This window comes from Hypanus sabinus, chromosome 20 (genome assembly GCF_030144855.1).
Source record: "Hypanus sabinus isolate sHypSab1 chromosome 20, sHypSab1.hap1, whole genome shotgun sequence".
Taxonomy (NCBI): domain Eukaryota; kingdom Metazoa; phylum Chordata; class Chondrichthyes; order Myliobatiformes; family Dasyatidae; genus Hypanus; species Hypanus sabinus.
The window spans coordinates 20,661,242-20,686,082 of NC_082725.1; the positions used below are offsets into that span (position 1 = coordinate 20,661,242).

The 24,841-nt window shown below is 43.0% G+C and overlaps 1 protein-coding gene across 9 annotated transcripts in view; it reads right to left on the reverse strand.

The window, feature by feature from the left end:
* nek11 (NIMA-related kinase 11) overlaps nucleotides 1–24,841 on the reverse strand; it is a 307,189-nt gene that overhangs the window by 128,875 nt on the left and 153,473 nt on the right. For all 9 annotated transcript variants that reach the window (XM_059945210.1, XM_059945211.1, XM_059945212.1 and 6 more), the window contains 2 exons: nucleotides 20,972–21,098; nucleotides 6,001–6,150 (listed from right to left, as the gene is read on the reverse strand). In XM_059945210.1, coding sequence (XP_059801193.1) covers nucleotides 6,001–6,150; nucleotides 20,972–21,098 — 277 coding nt within the window. The remainder of the gene's footprint in view (nucleotides 1–6,000; nucleotides 6,151–20,971; nucleotides 21,099–24,841) is intronic.

Genomic DNA, 24,841 nt, shown 5'->3' on the forward strand with positions numbered 1-24,841 from the left:
TGTTGATTGCTGTGTTCTGTGTTGTTCTGCCAAGCATTGAGGGCATGCTGTTTTGGCATTGGAATACGTGATGACACTTGCATGCTGCCCTCAGCACATCCTTAGCGCATTGGTTAACAACATATTTCACTGTGTGTTTCGAGGTACATACCAATAATGATTTTGTTAAACCTTTGAGTTTTAGACTGAATGGCATGAGTTGTTAGGCCAGGAGGGCCTGACACCATGCTGTATCTCTGAAAGGGCAGCATGGTAGTGAGGTGACAGGCATAACCCATTACAACCCCAGCGACCCAGTTTTGCGTAGACAGCACCCAAGGTCAGGATTGAAATGCGGCTGCTGGAGCTCTGAATCAACAATTCTACCAACCATGTTGCTCCAATATATTGAGGGAAACTTTCATTAGTGATTAACAGTATTGTCCTGCTGTTGTAAAAATCTTCAATTGACCCCTTGTATGATAAAGAACTCCTAACCTCGCAGTCAATTCCCCTTGCAACTCATTTGACTACCAGCACTCCTCATTCTGTCACTGCAACATGATATTCAACATTCAACTATTGTTTTCCCTTTTGTCGTACCTTCATGCATTTGTAGGTTTTCGCAAATAAAGCGAAGTGAAGTCTTTAATGAAGCCCATAAAACACATCTTACTGGAATCCAAAACCTAACAAAAACATGCTAAAAATCTTTAGGTAACAATGTCATCGCGTCAGACCAGCCTCTTAAAGAGAAACCCCAATTCAATGCCGGTGGCTGTGAATTACATACATTTCTCCCAGTAACATTACCCTATACAGGTTCCCCCAGAATTCACTAAAGCCGGCATTGTGAGCTGTCTGGAGTTCAGATGAGCCACTCAGTTCAGGTCCCGTGTTCCATGAGTGGGGGAACCGCAGATGTCTCCAGCATGTCCAGAGGTGCACTGACGCACTCATGGTCATGTTGCGACTCCAGGGGCATGGCAGTGGAATACTCCAGATATTGGTGGGCCGGTTTCAGGACATCTACTGAAATATGTTCAGGTTTACCCCTCTTATCCATGATGAGCCTTTCCTTCCCATTCCAAAATGCAGAATGGGTCATCATTAGGGGGCCTAAGGGGACGTTGGTGGATGAAAATGAATGAGTTGGAATGCAGGTCAACAGGAACACAAGAGTGTTCTACGCCACGCTGGACGGTAGGAATAGGTGAAAAGGAATTGAATTTACTGAGGAGAGGCTGACCAGGCATCAGGAATTAAGTCATCTGGCGCTCACAACAGCTGCCCATATATCCAATGGCAGATCCTCTTCTAGAGCAGTTCTGAGCCCCAGCAGGACCCACAGGAGATGATCAAGCCAATGCTCATCGGTCAAGGAATCCCTCAGAGCAGCCTTGAAGGAGTGGTGAAACCACTCACTAGGACACTGGACTGTGGGTGATACGCCGTGGTGTGATGTAGCCTAACGCGGAGGTCCTGGACCATCGCAGTCCGGGGGTCTGAAATAAATAGGGGGCTGTGGTCATGGGAAATATCAGATGGGGTGCCAAAACTGGGCAACCCGGGTGCTGATCTTTGCCTAAGCCATGCCTGCGGCCATCATCGATTCTAGAGAGACGACCTCTCACCTGGTGGCATGGTCCACCATGGTAAGGAGGTGAGTGAAACCATGGGGGGGGGGTGGGATGGGCAAAGAGGATCAATAAGGTCCACACTGATATGATCAGACCATCACTCAGGAACCTCAAAAGGTGTCAATGACACCCAAACATGGAACTCCACACAAACTGCAGTCCAATCACACACGTCCTTTCTGAGGCCGTGCCAAACAAACTTTAGTGCAACCAGTTTCTGTGAGGCCTTTCGGCCCGGATGTGAGGAGCCATGTAGGGAGTCAAAAACTGTCCAACTCCAGTTTGACAGCACAATGGGGTGACGTTGACTGGTTGAGACAATTCAAGGGAGAGAAACCCCAGCTTGCCCGAACTTAATGTCAGCTAACTGCAGGCCTGTGACTGTTGTTCGGTCAGCATGGACCTCTGGGTCAGTAACTTGATCAGCTGCCATGTGCTGGCATCGTCAACCCCTATGTGTATGACCTCAATGGCTACCATTGAGGTCAATCAGCCACAGTGTTATTTTTCCCTTTGATATGGAGTATATCGATTGTGAGCTCTAAAATGTAGGCCAGGTGACATTACAGCCGTGCAGACAAAGGATCTGATATTTTGGCTATTGCGTGCATAACAGGTTTGTGGTCAACGAATGCTGTGAAATGGCAACCTTCTAAAAAATAAAAAAAAAAAATGGAGGACAGCCAGTTAGAGACCAAGAAGCCCACAATTCAATGTGCTGTACTTCCTTTCGGGGGAGTGGAGCTGCTGGCTGAAACAGGCAGTGGCTGTCACACACCTTCGGCCAGCTGTTCGTGCACAGCACCCACAGCATAGTCTGAGGCATGGTTGGTAACGGCAATGGGTGCTTTGGGGAGCAGGTGCGCCATTAGGGTCACGTTTGGTATCATGAAATGCCCTAGTCCTGTCTGCTGACCAGTCAAGTATTTGGTTAGGGGTATTGCCTTTAAGTGCACCGTACAGGGGGAGCACAAGTTCAGCAGCACGCAGAATGAAGCGGTGATAGAGATTCACCATGCCTAAAAACTCCTGCGGTTTCTTAGTTGTACAGGGTGGAGGAAAAATCAATAACACCAGTTACTTTTGATGGGAGGGGTGTTCACCTTCTGCCGAGATGGGATGACTGAGAAAGTAAATGGCTGCCAACCCAAATTGGCATTTAGCAGAGTAATTAATTAACCCGGGTTGGCTTAAGTGCACGAAAAGTGTGTGGAGATGAACACCACGTTTGGGTTTGGATGCACTGATGACAAGTATGTCATCCAGGTAAAAAAAAGAGAAAGTCTAAGACTTTTAATACAGAGTCCATCAGCTGTTGGAAAGTCTGTGCTCCATTTTTCAGTCCAAACAGCACGAGCTGAAACTTCAAAAGATCAAACGGGGTTATCACAGCTGTTTTGGGAATGTCCTGAGTATACAGACATTGGATGGTAGCCCACAACTAAACTGACTTTGGAAAACAGTGACTCTCTAGCTAAATGTGTCAAATAGTCTTGGATGTGTGGGACTGGGTGATGGTCAGGGAGTGGTGGCCTCGATATGACATTGGTAATCCCCACATGGGCAACAACCACCATCAGACTTGGGGACCATATGGAAGGGTGAATCCCAGGGGTGATTCAACTGGCATACAGTTGAGTCTTTCTACGTTGGCAAACTCGGCCTTTGCAGTTGTCAGTTACACTGGGTCCAGTTTACGCACACGGGCATGGATTGGTGGGCCAGTTGTGGGAATATAGCACTCGAACCCATGTTTTGCAACTGTGGTTGAGAATGTGGGCTTGGTGAGGTCTGGGAATTTGCCCAGCAGTTGAGCAAACTCATATGGCATGGTGCATGCACTTAACGGAGTCGTTGTGGAGAACTTACTGAGGGAGTAGTGTAATGATCCAAAGTCCTTGACACCTGCAAGTCAGCAGTTCTCAAAATCGCCTAATAGTCCTTAAGCACACAGGAAATCTGCACCGAGCAGGGGTCTAGCTACCTTAGCCAGGATGAAGTCCCATGTGTAATGCTGCCCCCTGAAGCAGAGTGTCAGGATCCACAAGTCTGGATCCTGCTGCCATTGTTGGCATCCAGTGAGGTTTCATCCCTCTTTGCCTTCTCACCTATAGCCAATGCTGGCATTCACTTGGGCACCAGAGTCACATAAGAAGTGTCGTCCTGAAAGGGTGTCTGTGATGAAAAATAGACAACTCTGGCAGCTGGAACCCATGGTGTTCACTCATGTCTGATGTCCCAATGTGCTGGCTCTGTCGAAGCTGCAAGATGGTCAGTACTTCCTGTCATTCCTACCAAAGCAAGCATGGTAAAAACACAGACCCAGTATCATCTGTTTCACAGCTGTGGGCGTCCTTACGTTGGGGGCCTTGCTGACTGGGCTTATTGAGATAGAGCACTACTGACTGACAGAGTGTACACCAGCACCATTTTAGCAGGTCCATATTGACCTTCACAGTTGCATTAGTGAGGGCTATGCAAACTTGGTCAGGCATTTGCTGCATGAAGAGTTTTTAAAATAAAACAAGGACTGCGATTTCCCAGGAGAGACAGCATGTGGTTCATTCACTCCGAAGACCTATCATCGCTGAGACTGGGTAAGGAGAGCAACTGTTCGATGCACTCAGACTCCGATTGTCCAGAAGTATGGAAAAAGGAGAGTTTTCAGCAATCGGTATTTATCGTGTTCAGGTGGGTGTTCCAGCAGACTCACCATTCTCGCAGCCGTTCTGAGTGACACTACCACATTAGAAAAATTCGAGGTCACCAATGTAGGTTTTCACAAATTAAACAAAGTGAGGCTTTTTATATTTAATGAAACCCATAAACACCTTTTATTGAACTCCAAACCCTAAACAAAAGCATGCTGAAAACTTTAGGTAACATCATCACGTCAGACCAGCCTCTTAAAGAGAAATGTCGGTGAATTATGTACATTTCTCCCAGTTACATTACCCAACATATTTATGTATGGAGTGATCTGCCTAAATGGCATGTAAAGAAAACATTTTTGACTGCTCCTTACTTCAATCTGAGGTGCCACTTTCTTTATGAAGACAACTATTATCCCAGAACCTAAGAAAAATAAAGTAACATGCCTTAATGACTACTGCCCAGTAATTGTGACATCCACCCTTCATGAAGAGCTTTGAGAGGCTGGTCACAGCACTCATCAAGTCCAGCCTCTCAGACAGCCTCGACTCACTGCAAAACAGGTTCATGTCAGCATCATCTCCCTGTCCCTACACTCATTTGGACAGTAAAGACACCAACATTAGACTACTGTTTATTGCCTGTTGCTCGGCCCTCAACACCATAATTCCTAGCAAACTCATCACCAAATTCCTAGAGCTGGGACTCAACACCTCCCTCCACAACGAGATCCCTGACTTCCTGACCAATGAACTGCACTCAGTAAGGATACAGAGCAACATCTCCGCGACGATGATCCTCAAGAAGGTTTCGTCTTCGCCCTCTCTCACTCCACTCCCAATACTGGAGCAGGTGGCCAGGCTCTGCTCCAGCTCCATCTACAGGTCTGTGGGCGACACTATAGTTGGGCCAAATCTTGTATAACGCTGAGTCAGGTAGAGAGCCTGGTGACAAGGTGGCATGACAACAGCCTTGCCCTCATTGTAGAGAGTGGTCTGACTTTAGGAAGGGGAGGGGGTTGTTGCACCCTCTCATGTTTACTTCAACAGTGCTGAGGCTGAATGAGTTGAGAACTTCAGGTTCCAAGGAGTGAACATGCCTTGCCTGGTCCAACCACGGGCCAAAAGCTCACCAGTGCCTCTGCCTCCTCAGGAGGCTGAAGAAATTTGGTACATCTCCTTTGGCTCTTACCTACTTTTATTAATGCACTTTTAATAGGAAAGCATCCTATTCAAATACATCAGGCATCGGTATGGCAACAGCTTTGCCCATTAACACAAGGAACTGTAGAGAGTTGTGGACACAACCCAGCACAATATGGAAATCAGCCTCCCCTATGTAGACTGTCTGTATTTCACTTTTTTGGGAAAGCTTCGGTCAGAAGATATGAAAACCTGTAAACAGTTTCTATCCACTGTTATAAGGTTATTGGACAAATCACATAGTGCAATAAGACAGACTCTTGATTCACAATCTACCTCGATGTGGCCTTATACCTTATTGTCTGCCTGTGCTGCATTTTCTCTGTAAATCTAACGCTATATTCTGCATTGTTATTTATTTCTCTTGCACTGGCTCGACACACTCTTGTAATGACATAATCTACATGGACGCATGCAAGACAAAGATTTTCACTATACCTTGATACATGTGGTAATAATAAAGCAATTTACCAATTTTCACTGCATCTTGATGATAATGACAAACCGATTACCAGATGGGCCCTTACCTTGTCAGGATTGCATTGAGATTTCTGGAGAAGTGATCTGGCAGTGAGGGAGTCTCACCTTCCACAATCTTCAAAACAATTGACATGAAGTTATGACCAGTGAAAGCATGTTGCAAGCAGCACAGCTCATACAAAATGCACCCCAACGACCTACAGATTTAGAAGAAAAGAAACATGTCTTGATATTCAGAAGTAAGAAATTGAAGGAATGAATTGGATTTCTATTGGTGTCTTCCACATCCTCAAGTTGTCCTAAAGCATCTTAAAGGCGATTAATCGGTTTCTGAAATGTGATCACTATTTCAATGTATGAAACATTACAGCCAACTCAAACACAGCCATCTTGTACAAACAGCAGTGTATAAATGACTATTTCATCTGGTGGAGATTTTGGTGGGAGATAAATGTCAGTCAGGACACCAGGGACAATTCCCCAACTTTCTTCAAAATGGTGCCAAAGGATTGTTTACATTTATCCAGGGGAGGAAACAGGACCCCATTTTAACGTACAGTATGATCCAAAAGGATGGCATGCTCAAAGGTGTGACATTCTCTGAACACAGCACTGGAATATTCATCTGAATTTTGTGCTCAGGTTTCCTGAATGGGATCTAACTCCACAACCTTCTAACAATGAGTTCCAAGATTGCAATATTTAGTTAAAGATAGCACGTTGATGATATCCCCACACATCTCTCCCACTGGTTCCCCTCCCCACCTCCTTTCACTTATTCCATGGTCGACTGTCCTCTTATATCAGATTCCACCTTCTTTAGTGCTTGGTCATTTCCACCTATCAAATCCCAGCTTCTTACATCGTTACCACTCTGCCCCAGCCCTCATCAGCCTATCATATTCTTTATATGAAACACACACACACACACACACCCCAGTCCTGATAAAGTTCTTGACCCAAAACATTGACTGTCCATTCCGTCCATCGATGCTACCTGACCTATTGAGTTCCTTTGTGTGATTTTAAAACATTTTGGGAATTCTGTAATTTTATCAAATCGATAATGGACATCAGACCAGAATATTTTTTCAGTTATTCTTCCTTCCATTCTGTTTTGTGCTGGAAGTAAAGTATCCTCTGTGCTAGCTGCACTGCTGGTGCCAACTGCTGTTGCCTGTTGGAAAAATTCAGTGAATGCAAACTACCACCCATTTCTGAAAAAAATTATATTATGCATCAAGTATGTTGCAAAAATTATACACTTCGACAATTTTCCTTGAAAGCAATTTTGGAGAGAGAGATTTTTCTTTTACATTAATTGGACATACAGTATGTTTTTACAGGGAACAGGTTTAAGACAGTTGGAGAAATAAAGCATAGGGTATATGAAAAAAAAAATCAGTATAATACTGTTTTACATTTCTCTGTCCTGTCAATCAAATTCTCCAAATAGGCATTGTTAATGATATCATGGCAATTATCTCAAGCATAATAGCAATCTTTCACACAGATGGGCCTTCTCATTTTGCCACGTGTGTACAGTATATCACGTGGCCTCATAAGACAAGGTTAAGGAAACAAAAATAAATGCGCTTTATATTGCAAGGTTAGATAGTTTAGTAGGATACGGAGAGCAGTTCTGGAAACACGGGCTAGTAAGGATTTAGGACAGGAACTGCAATATAGATTTACCAGTATGATACCAGGACTCCAAGGATACGAGAAATTACTTATACCAAAGTTGCGTTCTCTAGAATGTAAGGAGCAGGAAGTGATTTAATGAAAACAAACTATCTGCTGGAGGAGCTCTGAATAAAGCAGTATCTGTAGGAGGTTTTGGGTTGAAACACTACATCAGGATTGAGAGTGGAGGCGCAAGATGGCCAGTATAAAGAAGAGAAGGGGAGTGGTGAGAAAGGATTCTGAGGTGATTGGTGGATGGGGTTGGGGGGGGGGTAGTATAAGATGACAGGAAGAGGGTATCAGGTAGGGGAAGTGAGCAGGGTGTGGAGTTGGGAAAAAGTGCAAGAGAATGACAGGTGATAGTCTTGTGTATTCTCCTATAATTCAATGGAAGTTGTCAAGATACTAATGGAAATTAATAATAGATTATTAATCTCCCAATCTATGTTGGGTCTCACCAGTATGCAGGAGGCCACACTGGGAACACAGTATATGACCCCAACAGACTCACACTGAAGTGTCACCTCACCTGGAAGGACAGTTTAGGGCCCTGAATGGTAGTGAGGGAGGTGGTGTAGGGGCAGGTGTCGCACTTGTTCCGATTGCAAGGCTAAGTGCCAAGAGGGAGATCATTGGGGAGGGATGAACGGACAAGCAAGTCGCATAGGGAGCGATCCCTGCGGAAAATAGAAAGTGGGGGGGTGGGGATGGAAAGTTGTGCTTGGTGGTGGGATCCCATTGGAGATGGCAGAGGTTTCAGAGAATTACGTACTGGATGCAGAGGCTGATGGGGTGGTAAGTGAGGACAAGAGGAACCCTATCCCTGGTAGAGTGGCAGGAAGATGGGGTAAGAGCAGACGTGCGTGAAATGGAAGAGATGCGGTTGAGGGCACCGTTGATGGTGGAGGAAGGGAAGCCACTTTCTTTGAAAAAGGAGAGGGAGAACAAATAAATTCAATCCTTCAACCCATATCACTAGAAAAACAAACATAACAGTGATACAATTTTGTCATGATGATTCATAGAGGAGGAGCTTAAAGGCCATGAAAAAGAGAATAAAATGCTGGAAGAGATGGAAGAGTTATCTGGTTAAGTTAGCAGCCATACCTTGTCGCTGACCACTCTTCTATGTCTAAAAATAAAACCCAGCATTTTATTCTTTTTTTTTCATGGTCTTTGAACCACCCTCCTTTGAATCATCTCGACAGATCCTTACATGTTAAGGCTATTTAGCCTCCTGAATCTGTTCCACTTTTCAATGAGATTTATTGAGAAATGAATCGCCTCCCAACAGCCCAAAGCATTTCCATCATCCACAACACACACAACGTGGAACAAACACCACATGCCTGGAGGTGTGCAACTCCATCAACAATCATCAATAAAGTTGAACACAACCCATTTGATTGGCACTCTGAACATTAGGGATACAACAGCATAGTGGGTAATTTATCGGCAGGAAATCTGCATCATTGAATCAGTGATGCAAATTCTACTATGGCAACTGAGAATTTAAATTCACATATTTAAATGAAGTTGGATGTTTAGAGAAATACCTATTGCAGTGAAAGGTCAACAGAAAGCCACCAGATTGTCTCCAAGACCCATTTGGTGCACTGATATCCTCTGGGCAGACTCCTACCTCGTCTGGCCTACATGGCATGCCGGACTCTCTATTGTAATCAACTCTTTAACTGCTTCCTCAGTCCAGAGACAGTTAGAAATGGACAACAAAGTACTGACAATACCAGTGATGCCCACAACCGGTGAACAAATGAGCGATATTTCTTCTCCATCAATACATCATGGCTACTGAGTCAACAATCTGTAAAATACATTGAGCAAAAGACAAGGTTTCTTCGACTGCACTCAATCTTCCACCCCATTCAAAGGCAGCAGCAGCATGGGAGAAATATCTTCTCCTGGCTTCTCATCCAACTCATTCACTATCCTAAATTGGAAATATATTGCATTTCTTCATTGACACTTGGTCGAAATCCTGGAATTACCAAACCAGCTAAGGCTAGAATCAGTATTAGTCCTAGATAACACCTCTAACCAACACAACCTGAGCTCAATTCCCACCACCTCCATCCCAGATTCAGGTGCAGTCCTACTCACATCCCAACTAGAGTTCTGATGGTGACTGACATTACCAAGATTAAGCTGTGATAATGCGGACACATTGAAGGAATGGAGGAGAAGCCTCCGGGAGAAAATTACAAGAAAGTGGGTTGCAGACAAGTTAAGAGCTACTCTTTTAAGGAAGGGCTCACTGCACACAAGCAAGGACTGCATATTAGCAGCATAGAACCCACATCCCTGGAGTTATAAAGGTTGCTGTGAATTATTAAATTCACACCTAAAAACATTGATGTCACACTCTGATAAGTCGTGCCCTTTCCATCTGCCAGTATAGGAAGATTACTGCTGACAAGAGCTAACGATGGCTGCTTGATCTCATTTGAAAAATGCTGCAACAGGATGAACATTGCCAGTTCCATGAGTAACATTTCTAACCGATCCTTCTCAAACGACAGTTCAATGAATTGTGGAAAATACAGAGAAAGACAGAATCTGAATCATATTACAAAAGCAGACGTCACCGCCCACATGAAAATTTGTTCAGGATTGACCGATTTAGGCAACATTTAAAATGCAGTCTACAAAGTAAAAGTACAGCAAAGCTTTTATGTCTAAATAGAGTGGCACTTTAAGCTTTTGACTATCCCTGACCAGGAAAGCTTTAAATTGATCAAAAACATTGAAATCTTCTACCAATTTAGTTAGGATGAATGAGTTTGTGTTATTTATAGCTCAGTGGCTAGTGCTCTCCCTTACTAAATAAGGTTAAGTTTCACTTCAGATTCAGATTCATTTATTTATCACATCTACATTGAAGCATACAGTGAAATGTGTCATTAGCATTAACAACCAACACAACCCAAGGATATGCTGGGGGCACCCCACAAGTGTTGACACACAATCCAGTGTGTCCAAAGATTGTTTAGTGAGAGAACGTCAACATGATTTGAGAGGAACATGTATATTTCAAAAACAAAGGATAAGAACAAATGTGAAAAATCATTGTATTTCGGTCAGAGGGATGAATCTATGGAACAGTTGTAGTGAGAATTTAAAAACATGCACCACACTTAAGTTTGAAAAGTTATTTAAAAACAATGAACAAATATAAAATAAATGATTCAAGTAAAGGGAGTAATGTAAATAAATGTTACTTGGAATTGGATTTTGTGTTAAAAGATTATGAAATTTGTTTTGATGTGCTGATTGACACCAAATATGTGTTTGTATAAGAGGGGTAGGCATAATTAGCTGTAGCTTCAGCCTACACTCTTTCAGTCTGTTTTAAAGATTTTTATTATTTAATTTTGTCTTATGAAATCATTGTTGAAAATGATGCTTTTTGTTATGCTTGTACTGACTGAAATAAAATTTCATTCATTCATTCAGTGCAGCTAAAATCTACCCCGTAACACATGCAATGGTGGGAGAGTGCATTCGGTTTTCATTGTCAGATATGTTGCCTTTTGAAGGAAATGCTGAACTGAGACTTTACCTAGCCTGTCGCATGATATAAAAAGTCCTACTGATCCATCCTTCTGGCTATTGGCCATCATGATTTGAAAGTAAAGACGAAGACGCATTGCAAAGCAATATGCAAGTGCAAGTGAACAGTTTTCAGACGGTATTTGCAACTTGAAAATGACTTTCACTAACTCTCTCAAAAAACAAGGGCACAGAGTCAGGCAGCATCTGTGGAGGCAAAAGGATAGTCAGTGTCTCAGTTCAAGACCCTGCGTCAGGACAGAGTGTAAAGGAGGGATCAGTGAAATGGGTGGGGTTGTGGAGATGCATCTCTACCAAAGGAGGTGTGAGGTGCTCCTTCCCTCTGCTAGTCACCCTTGAGCAAGATGTAGCACCTGCTTAGCCTGTCCACCCCGATCAGGGTCACATGAAGCCATGGGAGAAGGTGATGGGTGGTCGTATGAGCAGCTGGTACATATCACAAGTCCTGACTATGTGACTATTGATGTCAAGAAGACAATCTCTGAAGAGTGTTGATCATGGCTAGGGTCACTGACCAGAAGGAGGCAACGGCAAACTGTTTCTGTAGAAAAATTTGCCAAGAATATTCATGGTTAGGACAACGATCAACCATGTCATTCAACATGGCGATGATGAGCCAGTGAAAAGAAGTAAGGATGAGGCAGGAGCAGGCAAGTGATAGATAGAAGTGAAGAGTGAGTGATGGGCAGACAGAGGCTTCCTTATCAACTCAACACACCACAGTCTGCATTGACAGTGTAGCTTGTTTTTGGAGGAGATATGCATGCAAAATATCTCAAGAACATTTTCATTGAAATTGGTCTTAAGACGAATGCGGAAGAAACTCTCCAATGTACAGGGAAGATGTATTGTTAGATTCCCAGTGGAGTCAATGGGTCCTTCAAATATAGTACAGAAAACAGATGAAGGTGTTTCAGAGAGAAGTAGATTCTGAGATGTTTTGAGGAATTGGGGAATGAAAGAACGGAGCATAAATTAGCTTGGTAATAGGGGACTGAGTGTAGAGGTGGAGGTTTTTGCTATAGTGTTTAAAAGTATGTGACTAGTGCAGAGCGCAGGCTTGGTGCTGGGACTATTCATGTTTATTGTAAACAATAACAATTTAGACCACAAGACATAGGATGAAAATTAGGCTATTTAGCTCATCGAGTCTGCTCTGCCATTTCATCAGGCTGATTTATTATCCCACTCAACCCCATTCTCCTGCCTTCTCCCTGTAACCTTTGGTGTCCTGATTAATCAAGAACTTATCAGCCACCGCTTTAAATATATCTAATGACTTGTCTCCGCAGCCATCTGCGGTAATGAATTCCACACTCACCACCCTCTGGCTAAAAAATTTCCTCATCTCTATTCTAAATTGGCATCCATCTATTCTGAGGTTATGCCCTCTGGTTCTAGATTCTCACTGTAGGAAACACCCTCTCCACATTCACCAAGTCTTGGCTTTTCAGTATTTGATAGTGTGAGCCAAAAAGAACTGCAATCTACAAATTCATGAGCAGGAATAAAGCAAGGCTGGTGGAAACAAACAAAGCAAAAGTCTTTGTTTTTGCCATGTCATTGCAGGAATGGAGATGGCCATTTTGTGAGACTCCCCTTGCATCGCCATTTTGTGGAAGTTTGGTAAACTGATTCTTGCTCCAGGATAACTTAATCAAAACAACTGAACAGTGACACATCGAGTTTTCTGTTGAGACCATTTTCAGATAAGAAGCTTTTATTTTGTGACATGCAGGCTTGCAGAAGGAACAGCTTGTGATCTGGTCATCTAGACCCAGAGTTTGGCTGACCTGCCTGGATTGCTTTGAACCAGTCTGAGCCTCACAAAATAAAAGGAATTATCGAAGGTACACGTCTGACTGAAGCATCTATAAAACAGTACTGCTTGTAACCAAGGGCTACATCCCGTAACAGCTGACAAAGGTCAGTCAGATGACCTCAAGCCAATGAAATTGAAACATCATGGACTGATCTGATAAGGAAAAGAATAGGAATGGAGCATTTTGGGAGCACAGGCAGCGACAACTTACCATAGACCAACCACTTCAGATGTGGAGGATCAAAGGTGGAGACGAATCAGCATACAGAAGGGAGACTGAAAATCTGGCTGAGTGATGCCACAACAAAAACCTCTTACTCGATGTCAGCAAGGCCAAGGAGCTGATTATTGATTGCTTGAGGAGGAAACCAGAGGTTCATGAATCAGTCCTCACGGGGGGGGGTTTCAGAGATGGAGAGGGTCAGCAACTTTAAATTTGCCAGAGGACCTGTGTTCTGGGCCCAGCACATAAGTATATTTACAAAGAAAGCAAGGCAGTGTCTCTACTTCTAAGGAGTTTGCGAAGATTCAGCATGACATTCAAAACTTCGACAAACTTGTACAGATTCCTGGTGGACAGTATATTGACCGACTGTAATGTGGAAACACCAATGCCCTTGAACAGAAAATTGGACAAACCATTGTGGATACAGCCCAGTCCATCACAGGGAGAGCTCTCCCCACCATTAAGCACATCGACATGGAGTGATGTCAGGGAAAAGCAGCATCCATCCTTAAGGACCCATCATCACCCAGGTCACGATCTCTTCTTGCTGCTGCCATCAGAAAGAAGGTACAGGAGTCACAGGACTCATACCACCAGGTTCAGGACCAGTTATTACCCCTCAACTGTTAGGCTTTGGGATAAAAGGGGATAACTTCACTCAGCTTCACTTGTCTCGTCATTGACCTGTTCCCACAGCCTGAAGACTCATTTTCAAGGACTCTTTGGATAGTTATTGCTTATTTAACATGCATTATTATTTCTTTATTTTTCTTTCATTTTGTATTTGTTCATTGTGTTGTCCTTTGCACCCTGGTTGACCACCCTGTTGGTACAGTCTTTCATTGAACCCATTATGGTTACTGGATTTATTGACTATGTCCAGAAGAAAACGAATCTCAGGGCTGCATCTGGTGACATATATGCATGTACTTTGATAATAGATTTACTTTGAACTTTGAAATCTATGTTGGATACGTGGAGACTATATCAGGACTATGAGGAATGCCTGGCTAGCGTAGACTCTTTTTTTTGGGCATTACCTTTTCTCTTCTTTGACTGTTCATGAAGGGTCATGGAAACCCAGCAGGTGTACACACTGGCATTCAGTTGTGTAAATTCGCATGCTTGTGAACCGGGCTAATATAAGCTACTTGTCAGTAAAATCAGATCCTCTCTGTGCCTAACTGATCATTATTATTGAGGGGTAATCCTTGTAACAAAAAGTTATTCTTCTAAACTCAGGTGAGCACGGTCTAAAAGCCATTAAATGCTCCTCATGCATACATTAATCCTTTCATTTTATGAAATCATTCTTATAAACCTTCTCTGGACTTTCTATGTTGCCAGGTCGTCTTTACTTATGCAAGGGGCCTAAAACTGCTCACAATGCTCAAAGTGCAGTCTGATCAATGTCTTATAAAGCCTCAGCGTTACTTCCTTGCTTTTATATTCTTTTCCTCTCAAAATGAATGCTAACATAGCATTTTCTTTCCTTACCACCAACTCAACCTGTAAGTTAACCTTCAGTATAAGTACTCAAGGGAGTGTGCAGACCAGCTCACTGACGTCTTCATGGACACCTTCAGCACTTCACTCATCCAGGCTGCTGTCCCCACATGCTTCAAATCAGCCACCTTCATCCCTGTACCAAGGAATTCAACATCTTCAGAACTAAACAACTACCTCCTGGCAGTACTGACGCCAACCATCATGAAGTGCTTTGAATGGTTGGTAATGGCACACATCATAACCTCCATTCCTGCCACATTGGACACTCATCAATACACTTATCAGCACAACTGTTCTACGACAGATTCCACAGCATCTGTCACGCACCTGGCCCTGACACACCTAGAAAACAAGGACACTTATGTTAGAATGCTGTTTCTGGATTTTAGTTCAGCATTCTACACTATTGCCCCACAGACCTTAGTGAACAAACTCCTACTCCTCAGTCTAAATGCAGCACCGATCAACTGCATGTTGGACCTCAGATAAGCCAGAATGCACGGCCACTCCTCTCTCCCTGTCATCCCGAACACTGGCGCTCCCCAGGGCTGTGCACTGAGCACACTGCTGCATTCTCTGCTCACACATGACCGCACGGCCAAACACCCAAGTGATCACATGGTCAAGTCCATTGATGACACAACAGCAGTGGGCTCATCACCAAAAACAATCAGATGGCCTGCAGAGAGGAAATGGAAGAACTCAAGGCCTAGTGCTGGGCAAATAATCTTTTCTTCAATGTCAACGAAACGAAATGGTTACCAACTGCAGGAAATCTCACACTCCATTCATCTTTAGCGGCAATGCAGTGGAAACTGTGAGCAGTTTCAAACTCCTGGACATACAGATCTCACACAATTTCTCGTGGTCTCAGAACACTACCTGTTCCTCCACCTGTCTTATTATTGCCCTCAAACTTGGCCTCAAAGCCCTCAATTCCATCGTCCAAATCATTAACATATCATGACCCAACACGGACCTCAGCAGAACACCAATAGTCACTGGCAGCCAACCAGAAAAGTCCCCCTTTATTCCCACTGTTTGCCTCCTGCTAATCTGTCAATCTTATGTCTACGCTTGTGTCAGGATCAGGTTTGATTTCACTGGCATACATCATAAATTTGTTATCTTAGCAGCAGCAGTGCAATACAATGCATGATAATATAGAAATTTTTAAACAAATAAATGTTTAAAGTTGTTAAAAAATGGTGCAAAAACAGAATTTTTTTTTTTTTAAAAAGTGAGGTAGTGATCATGGGTTCAATGTCCATTTAGGAATCAGATGGCAGAGGGGAAGAAGCTGTTCCTGAATTGCTGAGTGTGTGCCTTCAGGCTTCTGTACCTCCTACCAGATGGTAATAATGAGAAGAGGGCATGTCCTGGGTGAGGAGGGTCCTTAATAATGGATGCCGCCTTCCTGAGGCACCGCCCTTTGAAGATGTTTTCGATACTACAAGGCTAGTACCCAAGATGGAGCTGACTACTTTTGCAACTTTCTGTAGCTTCTTTTGATCCTGTGCAGTACCACCTTACCCCCTGACCCCCATACCAGATAATGACGCAGCCTGTCAGAATGCTCTCTACTGTACATCTGTAGGAGCTCTCAACTGTTTTAAGAAACAAACCAACCTAGTGGAACGCAGCAGGCCAGGCAGCATCTATAGGAAGAAGTACAGACAATGTTTCGGGCCGAGATGTCGACTGTACTTCTTCCTATAGATGTTGTCTGGCCTGCTGTGTTCCACCAGCATTTTGTGTGTTGCTTGAATTTCCGGCACCTGCAGATTTCCTCGTGTTTGCGTTTTTAAATTGCTCACTCTCTCCACTTTGGATCCCTCTACAAGGACTGGTGTGTTCCTTCGTCCTCCCCTTTCTGAAGTTCTCAATCAGCTCTTTGGTCTTACTGGCACTGATTGCAAGGTTGTTACTGCAACATCACTCAACCAGCTGGTGATATCTTGCTCCTGTACACCCGCGTCTCCATATGAGATTCTGCCAACAATGGTTGTATAATCAGCAAATTTATAGATGGCAGTTGAGCTATACCTAGTAACACTCCTGTAAAACCACGGGCTCTTATCTTGTTAAGTAGCTTGATGTGTAATACCTTGTCAAAGGCCTTCTGAAAATCCAAGTAAACAACATCCACTGACTCTCCTGTGTTTATCATGCCTATTATTTCCATAAAGACTTTCAAGAGATTTGTCAGGCAAGATTTCCCCTAAGGTCCGATATCCACTGTCACCTCTTTTTTACTCTTTATATATCAGAAAAGATGTTTGGTATTCTCCTTTATATTATTGCCCAGATTACCTTCACATTTCATCTCCTTATGATTTTTTATTTGCTTTGCTTCAGTGGTTTTTAAAATGTTCCTAATCCCCTAACTTCCCGCTAATTTTTGATATATTATATTACACACTTTTGCTTTTCTACTGTCTTTGACTTCCATTGTCAGCCACGGTTGTGCCATCCTCCCATTACAATACTTTTTCATCTTTGAAATATATTTATTCTGCACCTTCCAAATTGCTCCCAGAAAGTCCAGCCACTTTAATTCTGCCATTATCCCTGCTAGCATCCCCTTCCAATCAGCTTTGGCCAGCTCCTCTAGTGCCTGCGTAATCCCATTACTCTACTATAATACTAATATATCGGACTTTAACATTTTCTTAAACTGCAGGGTGAAATGTGTCATATTAAGATTACTACCTCCTAAACATTCCTTGACTTTAAGCTCCCTAATCTAATCTGATTGATTACACAACACCCAATCCAGAATTGCTGTCTCCCTAGTGGATCCAACCATAAGCTGCTCTAAAAACCCATCTCATAGAGATTCTACACATGCTCCCTCTTGGGATCCAGCATAACCTGATTTTCCCAATCTACCTGCATTTTGAAATCCCCCGTGACTGCCATAACATTGCCCTTTTTTTACGTGCCTTTTCTAATTCCCATTGTAATTTGTACCCTACATCATGGCTACTACTTGGAGGCCTGTATACAACTCCCATCAGCATCTTTTTATTCTTGCATTTTCTTAACTCTACCCAGGATTCTGTATCTTCAGATCCTATGTCAGTTCCTTCTAAAAGTTTACAGAGAATGGTGTGAGAAACAAATAACATCCAGTGAGTGGCAAATCTGTGAGCGAAAACACTATGATAAAAGTATGTAGACATTGTCAAGGGGTTCAGTTCAAGATCAATTGTCATTCAACCATACATGAATACAGCCAAATGAAACAGAGTTACTCCCAGGCCAAGGTGCAAAACATAGTTCCAACAATCACACACAGCACAAGGGACATGTAAGATGGCAAGCACACATAAGATATCAGTAAAATTTAGTGACACAAAATAATATATAATCCAAGATCCTGAGTGCATGAATGTTACAGGAGCCTGCAGTCAAGCACAATACAGTTCATCTTCTGCAGGGCAAACACTGGGAGGCAGTACAGACTCCAGCTTGGCAGCTGTGCTACATCTCCTCCGATGGAGCACACCAGCTCCGATGGCTATGAACAGGTAACTGGAGCTTGAGGCCACACAGTGTCCCTGCAGCCCACCAATAAATCAGTGAATCATACTTGCAGCATTCCACATTAACGTCCAAAAGGGTTTTGCGATCAAAAGGAAAGGGACTAAGATGGACACTCGCACTGGACCGCACACCGCCCTCGCTCACTGACTCCTCTGATGCCTCTCTGACATAGACAGCGGCACAACTCGCACCAATCTCAGTTCCTTCACTTTCACCACCAACGAACAAGCTGCTGATGGGGGAGATCTGCAGTACTTTAGGTTCTTAATGTTCATCAGGATCTTGTGATCATTAAAAAAAACATTTAAAAACGGACAATAACACCTTCAGCTGACCCTGCAGAAGTTACTGCGATCGAACACACTGCAATCTTGCCAGTTATTGTTGTTCAGATCAAACATCAGAATGGGGAAGAAATGTGATCTAAGTAACTTTAACCATGGAATGGTTGTTGAGGCCAGATGGGGTGATTTGAGTATCCCAGTAACTGCCAATCTACTAGGATTTTCACACACAACACTCTCCATAGAGTTTACAGAGAATGGTGCAAAAAGAATTTTAAAAATCCAGTGTATGGCAGTTCTGTGGGCAAAAACGCTTTGTGATTGACACAGCTCACAGGAGAATGGCCAGACTGGTTCAAGCTGACAGGAAGGCAACAGTGGTGTGTAGAACAATATCTCTGAACACACAAGTTGAACCTTGAAGTGGATGGGCCACAGCAACAGAAAACCACACTCGGTTCCACTCCTGTACCTAATGAAGTGGCCACTGAGTGTATATTCTGCATTTTGGGGAGAACACAGAGGAGATTTATCTGGGATGGAATGTTTCGGGTATGAGGGACGTCTGGACTGGCTGCATTTGCTGAAGCAGAGGAGGCTGAGGGAGGAGATGACTGAAGTACATAAAATTTTTTAAGGTGTACACAAGGGTGGAGAGCAAGAAACATTTTTCCATGCCAAAGGTGCTTACGGCAAGACAGCACATTTAGGGTGAAGAGGAAGAGGTTTTGAGAAGATTTTTTTCATCCAAAGGACGGTTGAAATTTAGAACCTGCTGCTTAAGGTGGTAGAGACAGATTCATGCTAGATAAAACGCCTGGTCAAGTACATGAGTCCCTATAAGCACAAAAAGGCAATGGACCATGAGTTTAGTGTAGAGAGATTCTAGATGGTTAGAATAGATGTGGTAGATTCTGTGCTAAATCACTCAGTGACAGCTAGAGCTGCATATCTACGACCATGGGCATCACATGCAAAAAATATCTAGAGCTGATTGATTTTGTGGAGACAAGATTCTAGAGCTCCTCAAACTGTGGGATTTATACCAACCTTCCCCCATCTTCAAGACCACTGATTGGGTAAGCTTAAGAAGTTGAGGACATACAGAGAGTATATATGTACAGTATAAGGTCAGCACAGTCATGCAGCAGTTAGCGCAATCACTAATCAGGGTTCAATTCCCGTTGCAGTCTGTAAGGAACTCTCCCCGTGGCTTTGAGGGTTTCCTCTGGGTGCTCTGAGTTCCTCCCACATTCCAAAGACATATGGTATGGGTACGGTTACTAAATTATGGGCAAGCTATGTTAGTGCAGGAAACACAGCAATACTTGCTAGCTGCCCCCAGCACGATCCTTGTTGATTTGATGCAAACGAGCCATTTCGCTGTACGTTTCAATGTACTGTACACATGACAAATAAAGCTAATCTATATACAGAGGATACCTTTAAGAACTGTCTATATGTGGCATGACTTCAAAAACATTATTGCATCATTCATCACTATTAGATGCCATTAAATAACCTTCAATAAAAGATGTTTGTTACTTGCTTTCCTTTGCAGCAACGTAGAAAACCCCATGGGTGGCACAAAAGCCTCTACCTCTTCTATTGCAGGGAAGTCAGGAATAGCTTTGCAAAATACCACAGGATCCCAGTTCAAAACCAACATCACAGGTGGTAAAGGAGAGACCAGGGGCTTCATAAACAGATCTCTTGCTTGTGTTCAAAATAATCTTGCACATTTCAGCTGGGACATAAAGTTCATTATTCTTTTTAACAGGAGGGTTTGAAGGGATATTTATTATGTGTATAATATTATGAAAGTCCTTTCATGGGGTGAACAGGAAAGATACATTTCCCTTAGCAGGAAGATTAATAACTGGACAGGCTGCTGACACAATTGTTGATTGATCTGACTAGCAAATATGGACATAGTTGTAAAATAGCTGATAGAATTAAAAATAGCTGAAAAATACAAAAAAATCATCAAGAGGGTGGCTTAGGTCTGAAATAAACTGCCTGAAAGTACTGTGAAGGCAGAACTACCCACCACAATTAAAAAGTGTCTGTAAGAGCAACTACAAGATGACCAGTTGAAAAATGAGATTACCTTAAATTGCTCTTTTTTTGTTGGCATGGGCACTATGTGCCATACTTGCTGAGGATGAACTCCCAGTGAGCCAGGATTAATCTTTAGCTTTAACAGCCTAAGCAGTAACTCCACGGTTAGGTCAATCCCTATGACATTATTAGCTAAATGAAGGTAGACCTGAAAGAACTGCACGTGCAAATTTGTCGTAAGTTGTCAGAATTGGAAATAATGCATCAGAACTTAATGACAATCCATTTACCATATATCAGACTTGGAATCATATCCCTGGTGGCTGAGTATCTCCGGACTCATATAATAGGGCGTTCCAGTAAACGTAGTTGCCAGGTCGCATGAACCCATCAGAAGGCGAGATACCCCAAAGTCTCCTTGAAAGAAAGAAAAACTTTCTGTTTAGAACATTCCTTGTAGTAATGATCAGAGAGATCTGTAATTGCTGACAAACACCTTTATTGTCTCATTGGAAGAGCACATGAACTTACACAACCAAATACCTGAGTGCACACCTGCAAAGTCTCCACTGACCTTCCACGAACAGTCAAAAAAAACAGAAACTAAATACCAGTAAAAAGGAGTTTCTGCTGCTGACCACACGTTCCTCATAGTCCCGTCTCGAATCTCCATATCCTTGGCGTCCACCTCATCCGCGATGGTTGTTGTCCTGTAGGGTTACTACTACCAGCACGCTTGAAGCATCTGCTTTTATATTCATTCCTTACCAACTCAAATGTGACATCCCGGTGTCACTGGCTATAGGTCATGTGTCTGACCATTAACACCTTTTTATTTGCTCTGCTCCAGGCCAGCATCCATTTGTTGCCCTCTTCCCAGCAAGTGACAATTGGTAAATTATGGCTCTTCGTTCTCAATCAGCAACCAGCTTGAATCACGCAAAACAGATACAGACCCCAACCAAAGAACATCTCACAAATAACTTCTTATTTGGAAATTAGTCCAGCAGATTACCTGGAGCACCATTGTGTCTCCTTAAAACACTGATCAAGCAAAGCAACTGAAACTCACAAAATGAAAAACACAGTTTCTTCATAAAACAGCAGCCTCCATCTCTTCCCACATGGCAAGGACGAAGGTAATTGGTCTGTCTGCTTCCACTGTCCTTGATTCGTTCAGATTCACTGATTTGTAGACTGTGGTTGATGGCCTGCAAGAACATGGAACAGCAACACGCCCTTTGGCCCACAGTGATTGCTTGCTTAAGAAAGCAATCTCCAGATTCAAAATTCTATGGTCATATGTAAACTTATCATAATTTAAAGTCAAAATTGATCTCTCATATTCCTCACAGGTCTTTCAAATGCTGATTTCTTTGTCTGACTCATGAACCAGACTAGCAAATAATTAGATGGCAGAATGGCTTCAGGTTTCAGAAGATAGTTTCCTCTAGCTGGAAAACAGCAATTGAACCAAAAAGGATATGTACCCATGGTGCCAGAGGGCATGAGCTGAGATATTAAGAGTGCTACACACCAGTCTTCACCAAAGATGAAGATGCTGCTGGATTATATCAGCAAAGATTTAGTGGAGGTTCTACATGGGCTATAAATTGATGAAGAATACTAGCAACATTGCCACAAAATGCTGGAGGAACTCAGCAGGCCAGGCAGCATCTAGGAAAAGAGGACAGTCAACGTTTCAGGCTGAAACCCTTCAGCAGGAACAACGTTCCATCTATTATTTTGCAACCGCACAGACCAGCCATTTCTCCAAGCAGGAAATATTATGTGGACATTTGCGGCAAATACAAATATATGATATATATGTACAGTATCTGACATACATCTTATGGAAATGTTTGATGATGAACTTCAATAAAAAATAAATTACAAAAAACAGCCTGAAAACTGTGTAGCACTTTAATAAAACATTATATAAAAGAAAATTACAGCTGCGTGGCAACATAAGGCTATATGCACGGGAGCATTTCAGTCACTGCACAACCAAACAGCTTAGAGAACAGTGGGTACAAGACAGGCTAAATGCAATTGAAGCGAGAAAGTATCACCTAGACCAGAAGAGATACAATCTAGTATTTCTGAATGGCACAGATGGCACAGTAGCATAATGACTAGCATAATGCATTACAGCGCCAGAGATCAATTCCTGTCACTGTCTGTAGGGAGCTTGCACCATCTCCCCCTGAGCCGTAGGTTTCCTCTGGGTGCTCTGATTTCCTCCCACATTCCAAAGGCATACAGGTTAGTAAGTTCTGAGCACCGAAAGTATGGCAATGTTTGCCCTCAGCACATCCTCGAACTGTGTTGGTCATTCACACGAATGACATATTTCACTGTATGTTTTGATGTACATGTGACAAATAAAAAGCCAGTCTAACTTAATCTGCCTACCCATTGCATCAGTAGGTCTATGCCTGTTTGAAATCACCCTTTGCTCTTCCTCATAGTCTGCTTTGTCTGCATTTGCACATATTCTGTGGTCAATACACAGAACCTTGGAAAATCCAATGGTGCACTTAACTTTGATTTGAAAAAAAGACATCCTAATGTGATTCTAAAAATGGGTACAAGAACAGAGAAATCTTGTGATCATATGTACAAAGTTTGTTGGAAGTAGCAAGGCAGGTTAAGAAATTAGTTAGAAAATCATAATATGATTATTGGCTTTAAAATGGTGGCAGTAAATATAAGAGTAAGGAAGTCATGATGAACCTCAGAACCAATTTGATTTAGCACATGTACAGTACTGTGCAAAGGTATAGAGTCCTGATGAAGGGTCAACTGTTTATTCCTTCCATAGATGCTGCCTAGTCCACTGTGTTCCTTCAGCGTTTTGTGTGTGGCACAGATACTGTTTATAGCTAGGGTGTCTAAGATTTTAGCACAGTACTGTATTTGTCAACGTGGAGCACAGAGCGAATTTGTAATTCTGAAGGGAGCAAAAGGAGGTTGAGGAATGGTGAGGGTGGAGCACCGTGGGAGGGATATGGGACGGGTAGCGGTGGGGGGGGGGGGGTGGCCCAGATGCAGGCACTCCCTGCCCTGAGACACCAGGCAAAGTCTTTTTGATTCCAAACAATTGGTTTATTGATCATTACAGAATGTCTGTCTGGTGCTTCCCACTCCCTCCTCTCTTCCTGTCCACGTCCCACTCTCAGTCCACAGCAGAGACCCATATCAGAACCAAGTTCATCATCACTCACACTTCATGATTTTTTTTTTGTGGCAACAGTACAGTGCAAGAGTCTCAGGCACCCGAGCCATATACATGTGCCTAAGACTTTTGCACAGTGCTCTATATGGAAACATACAGTGAAATTCGTCATTTGTATTAACAACCCATGAATGTGCTGGGGGGGGGGCTAAACATCCCTGCAGCAACATAGCAGTGATAAAACACCATCAAAACAAGCCCCTTTCCTCCCTCCCACACTCCCATTCACATACAGGCAGTAGTCTAACTCCAAGTCTGCAGTCTCCAAGCTTTGACCATCAAGTTTCAACTTTTGATCAACCTTGGGCTTCAATCTTTGGTGTCAACTCCCCCAGAAGGCCCCCTAAACTCCAAGCTCGAATACCGGGCTTGTCAATTGTGCAGCCTTCGTGCCTCCTGCTCACATGGATTTTGATCCTGGGACCCACTAACCTGGAATGGCCTAATATCCATGAATGTCTTTCGTCACGTCACTGGAGTATTGTGTCTTACTCTGGGTACCAGACTTTAGCAAAGATACAAATACTTTGGTAAAGGTACTGAAGAGACTTACCAGAGCTATCCCACTGATGAGAGAAGTCAGTTGTTTGGATAAAGTAGAGGAGTTGTTCTCAGAAAAGAACGGATTGCAAGGACAGTATTTTAAACCATGAATGGGGTAGACAGAGCAGATAGAGAAAAACTCTTCTAATGGGCAGAGGGAGCAACAACCAGGGTTACTGAATGAAGGTGAGAGGCAAAAAATAACTTGAGGAAAATTCTTTTTGCCTTTGCATGCATTAGTGATTAGGTCTGGAAAGCTCTGCTGGGGTAGTAGTGAAGGCAGCTTCAATGGTAACATTCAAAGGATGCTGAGCGAGTATCTGAAAGAGGAGTTTGCAGGGCAACAGGCAAAAGCCAGAAATGAAGCTGACTAGATTGC